The sequence below is a fragment of the Quercus suber genome, unplaced genomic scaffold (assembly GCF_002906115.3).
Source record: "Quercus suber isolate HL8 unplaced genomic scaffold, Cork oak 2.0 scaffold_823, whole genome shotgun sequence".
Lineage (NCBI taxonomy): Eukaryota > Viridiplantae > Streptophyta > Magnoliopsida > Fagales > Fagaceae > Quercus > Quercus suber.
In genome coordinates, this window is record NW_027070253.1 from 220037 (window position 1) to 225795 (window position 5759).

The 5759-nt window shown below is 33.3% G+C and overlaps 1 protein-coding gene and 1 non-coding gene across 2 annotated transcripts; one reads left to right on the forward strand and one right to left on the reverse strand.

Annotated features, from left to right (window-relative positions):
* Window positions 1-3136: 3136 nt before the first annotated feature.
* LOC136064996 (small nucleolar RNA snoR111) lies at window positions 3137-3280 on the forward strand. The gene has a single exon (XR_010626643.1). It is a non-coding gene; the product is annotated as a small nucleolar RNA snoR111 (small nucleolar RNA).
* Window positions 3281-3940: 660 nt separating this feature from the next.
* Window positions 3941-5336, reverse strand: LOC112033452 (pathogenesis-related thaumatin-like protein 3.5). Its single transcript, XM_024066222.2, is given in 5 exon segments — window positions 3941-4136; window positions 4350-4584; window positions 4587-4775; window positions 4778-5011; window positions 5261-5336. Coding segments are annotated over 5 exon segments (855 nt in total). The 5' UTR covers window positions 5322-5336; the 3' UTR covers window positions 3941-4000.
* Window positions 5337-5759: the final 423 nt, after the last annotated feature.

Consider the following 5759-nt stretch of genomic DNA (forward strand, 5'->3'; position numbering starts at 1 on the left):
CCATTCCGACGATCTTGAATCAGTAAGGTTTTATTTTTTTATTTTTATTTTTTGTTTAACTTTTTCTTTCATTCCTTTGGCTCATGTTTTATTTTTATTTTCATGATTCCTTCTCAGATTGATAGCATAATTTTATATATATTTCCATTTCCTTATATTCTTTGTTCTGTGTTTGGTTACTTAGAAAAAAAAATGATTGAAACAATAAAGAAAACTCAACGAATTTTGCTCTTTGGATATTTGGTAGTGGCATATTTTTAGTCTCTGTTTGTGCATGATTTCAGCTCTTTGTCTTCTCTTCACACACCAGCTCTTGTTTTATATGCAATAATGCAATTTAGTAAAGTTTGTTGCTTTTTGAAATGGTTGATTTTGTTGCAATGAATTAGTATTAGACATTTGATTGATATTTTGATGGGTCATTGTTGGAATATTTGCTAGTGTTAAGACTATGTGAAAGTGGACAGTGTTTTTGTATCTTTATGTTCGGATGGGTTAGTTGATATAGGATTGCCGGTTAGACTTTTGTGTTTATGTACTGTGCATTGATGCCTTTGTGTTTGATCACTCTGACTAACTGTGCTCTTTCTCACATTTGATGGAGCTTGTCTATAACTGCATCATTTTCTGCAATTGGGTTGCTTCTTGTTTTTATGTATTTGGTCCTTGGATTCAATTAACGGGAATATTGTTTTTATGTCAATATATATATATAATAGTTGTGCAAATATGTAAGATATTGGGTTTATGTGCTTATTGTGTTTTTTTGGGTTTGGACTAATTTCATGTGTGTAAACTGTGAGATGAGTTTCCATGTTTGGCTTTTTACTTTTCAGGTAACAAATAAAATGAGTATAGGAAGCAGCGTCGCAGCTGAGAGATTTGGCTAAGCTTTGTTACGGACTTTGGCGTATTGGTATTAAAAGCAATTTTTACTGTTTTTGTTTTTATGTTTTGGAAGTTTTGTCATATTCACCATGTGAATTGTCCGTTGTGGTGTGAATGGTGATTTTTACTTTACCACTTATGGTGATCTAGACTAGGTTTGGGATCATGAAAATTGGTAGTGTTTAATGAAATATCTTAGGACTTGCATCCTTTGATATCTCTTACAATTCTTTTCTTTTTCCTCTTTTACCATTCTTAAGATGCTATTATGACATAATACCATATTGGTCTAGGAACATTGAATCGTTGGCTATTTTATAAACAAATGTTAGATTAGAATGGGATTTTCAATGATATGACAGAATTCAATTTTAGTTGAATGATTACGCAAAAAAATTTCAGCTACCTCTTCTTAAGTATGTTAATTCTCGTTTTATTATAAACTACCTCTCAATCTTTATCCAAAAGCACAGTGATAGTAGAGAAACACAATAGCTTTTCGTGTGATTAACATAACTACGGCTATAAATGAAAATTTCTTTTCATGCCCTATCTTTGGCCTTTGGCCTTTTGTCTTTATTTAATTGGTAAAAGAAAACAAGAAAATCAATGAAATTGTAGAAAGAGTGGACTGATACATTTGAGACCTAGAAAATACACTAACCATTCTACTGGGCATTGCTAAGAATACCCTACTAGCCTACTTTTTTGATATCCTACTTCATTGGATAAGTATTTGTTCTCTAGTTCATTGGATTGCATGATAAAAGTTTGGTCTTCTATAGTGAAGAACAAATAAGTTATTGAATCACAATTAGTTGCATTTAATTTCTTATTTGCTTTCCCCCTTAAGTACTTATAAATTTTACTTTTCTTTTGCAGGCTAAATACATATTGTTTACAATAACTTTGGATTTTTTCTGAAAGTTGTAAGCTTAGCTTGAGCAAAGTAAGTAAATTTTAGTTAAAAACCTTATAAAACTCTATACTTGTGATGTTGGAAATTGGATTTGTGGTGGTATGTTATGTTGGAGCAAGCGGGTGGCTTGCATGGTGTTATAAGGTGGTTTAAATACATATTGGGAGTGTTTTTCAATTCTTGCAAATGTGAATGAGTATTGTTGATTAGATGTGATGAATATTACTTTATTTGATTTCAATACTTATAAACACTTTATACTTGTGATGTTTGTGATTGATTTTGTGGTGGGTTGTTGTGTTGGAGCAAGCGGGTGGCTTGCATGGTGTTATAAGGTGGTTTAAATACATATTGGGAGTGTTTTTCAATTCTTGCAAATGTGAATGAGTATTGTTGATTAAATGTGATGAATATTACTTTATTCGATTTCAATACTTATAAACACTTTATACTTGTGATGTTTTGTGATTGGTTTGTGGTGGGTTGTTGTGTTGGAGCAAGCGGGTGGCTTGCATGGTGTTATAAGGTGGTTTAAATACATATTGGGAGTGTTTTTCAATTCTTGCAAATGTGAATGAGTATTGTTGATTAGATGTGATGAATATTACTTTAATTCATCTTCAAGTTAAATCACTTATAGGTAACACTTCATTTTTTATGTATCATTTGAAACTAATTGTTAGAAATTTTTTTATTACATAGTTAATGTTTTTACTTTACGATTTTAATGTAATAGTATTTTATATTTGTGCAGATTTCTTATTGGTGGCTTTAGGGGATTACTTTTGGCATTGTTTGAAGACATATGAGGACATCTTTTGACTCTAGGGGGTTTTAATTATATTATGCTACATTTCTTGTATTGTTATAAACATTTTAAGTTATTATATGTGTTGCAAACAATTATTGTATGGAAGAAATTTAAATTTGATACTTGTTTTAATTTTAACTTGTGGAATGTATGGATCGATTTTTTATAAATGTGCTGTTGAAATAATTGTGTTAATCAAATTTGAGGTTTGAATAATGTAATGATAGGTTACAGGTTAGTATCAACGTCATGAAAATAATAAAAAAAGAAAATATGTTTTAGTGACGAATTTTTTCGTCACAAATATGGCAACAAAAATTGTTTTAGTGACGAATTATTTCGTCACTAACATCAGTGGAATTTTATAAGAAATGGTTTTAGTGACGAACATTTTCGTCACTATATGTGCATGGATTTTTTTAAAAATAGTTTTAGTGACGAATATTTTCGTCACTATATGTACCCGAAAATAGTTTTAGTGACGAAATTTTTCGTCACTAAATATGATTTAATAAACTGAAATGGTTTTAGTGACAAATATTTTCGTCACTAAATACTGTTTTTAGCGAGGAAAACATTTAGCGACGAAACGTTTTCGTCGCTAAAAGTTTTTTTTTTTATTACCAAATTGGACTTTTAGTGACGAAATTTTTCGTCGCTAAAAGTCGCCAGGACTTTTAGTGACGGGGCTACAGCGACGAAACGAATTTCGTCACTAAAAGTTCAATTTCGTCACTAAGGTTCTTAGTGACGAAAAACTGGATTTTTAGTGACGAAAATTTTCGTCACTAAAAATACATTTTCTTGTAGTGACTATAGGGGGTCGCTATTTCCCTTTTGTGCTAGTGCTAAGTGTCCATGCCAAGTGCATTTTCAACCTTCCCCAAGATAGTCACGTTGTTGGCACGAGCCAAAGATGCTCTTCCTCAGCCAATGTTCTCCTTCCTTTCCTCATAGCTAGCCCACATGTGAGGTCCGAATCTAACCAAGTTAGCACTCACACATGCTTTGGCTAGTGTAATGTACAGAACCCAAACCTCAACTTGGACAACCTTATTACTGAGTTAACTCATAAAGTTGTACATTTTAAAGAATGAGTCTAGATAGCTATTTCTTGTTCTGATGGAATTACAAAGAGTGGGTTTATTGTGTGAGGGAGGAAAAAGATTGCCTATTGATACATACTATTTCTATTGTATACACTCTTCTATCTTACCAAGTCTTCTCTCTCTCTCTCTCTCTCTCTCTCNAGTTTCATTTTGATAAATTTCAAGGGTGTGTGGTGGGATTCAACCCAAAAAAAGAAAAGAAAAAAAGGAGGAAGTAAAAAAAAGTATGATTGAGTAGAGTTTTAGATTATGAAACATTATATATAGAATTTGCTAGAACATGACGCATAATTTTAACATCAAGGGTATAGCAAGCACCGCAACCCACCATCTGTGAGGGACTACTTTTAAGCCCTTTGATTGATTACAGAAAAGTTGATTATCATGATAAGAGCATACCGTTTGATTCCTGTATTCAACCAAAAAAAAAAGGTTAAAAAAAAAAGTTTGTAAGAAACGCATGGCATATTCAAATATGATAAACATTCTTATACTTATTTTTACTCTCAACTAATAACTACAAATGTTAAGTGCTTGGAACCTTTTTTTTTTTTTTTAATATTTTTTTTATAATAAAAATGGAGCTTAAAATTTTTTTCAATTACGCTAAATATGGTCTTACCTTGATGCACAGAAGGCTACAACGTAGTTTGCTCCAGAGCAAGTTATGATACTAGTAGGATCATCATATGCGTAGCTGTATGCAGCCGGGCATACTTGTTTGAAACTCTTTGAATAGTTTGAAGGTAAACATGTGTCAGGATTTCCATACTTTCCTCTACAACAATACTCATCAGTCTTGTACACATCACATGCACTTCGGCAAGCTATGACCTTCCCTTTGGCCTTGAGGGAAGATCTGATGGGCAATTTTGCCTCAAATCTCCATCACAGCCAGCAGTGCTACAATTTCCAGTACCATTAAAAGCTTTAACTATCACAGGCAAGTTAAAACCATCTACAAGGCTAACATCATAATAATCGATTTCTCCAAGGTTAAACTCGGCAATGGAGGTTGGAGCGCTACTCGGGCCAGTGCAATTGAGGTGCTGCCACAGCTACCGGTTTGGCATGTGCCATTGCCATTTTTGTTGAATTTGCAACTGGTTCGAGCCCAAATGCGTCCACCCCACCCAGATGAAGCGGTATAAACAGTAGATTTTCGCGGTTTTAGTTCAAATCCACCACCACTGATGTTCTCGCTATGTGTTATTCCTAACCATATTGTCTCCTTGCAGGAATTTACTATGGTGAAATTTCTTGTACTGCTGGATACTCTAGTCACTGTCGCACAAAGTGTGCTAAAATTTGTAAGCATATTAATGGAAGTAAATGTCCTTAGAATTTTGTAGTCCAACTTTGACACGAAAATTTAAGTGTCTAAGTCAAATATTAGATGCATGCAATGGTGTAATGTCGGGACAAATTGAGCCATGAATTTGAAAATACATCAGGCGTCTAGTGGTTTTTGCTAATCATAAAAATACAAATAAATCTTAGAACATTAGGCAAAAGGGTGGAGAAGGAATGTACCTGATGCAATGATAGTGAAGATGAACACAATTGTCAGAAGTACGCTGCAACAAGAAGCCATCACTCTCTTTGCTTTTGCTGAGGATAGTTACATGTGAGGAGATATGTTTTATAAGAGAGAGTAAAGAGGTGTCTAGTAAAATAAAATAAAATAAAAGAGAAGGAAGAATACGTGTACGCGAGAGTGAATCTCCATCCTATGACAGCCCCAAAGGTTCCTTGCTTACACAACCATAAAGTCAAACGATACCTTGCCTCGGCTAATGTCATCTAAATTTTTTGCCCCTTTTCTCTATTAACACATTGAAAATTCTGGGTTTTACATTCTACTGTTAACGTAAAATTTACGTTGTGTTACGTATGTCCTATACTTGACATCTATGCTTTGCATTTTGTGGGCTGATGCCTTGTTCTTCTATTTTGTCTGTATAACTATAAGAGATGAAACAGGATATTCAATATTACTGATAAATATATAGTGGCTGTAGCAGTTCTGAGT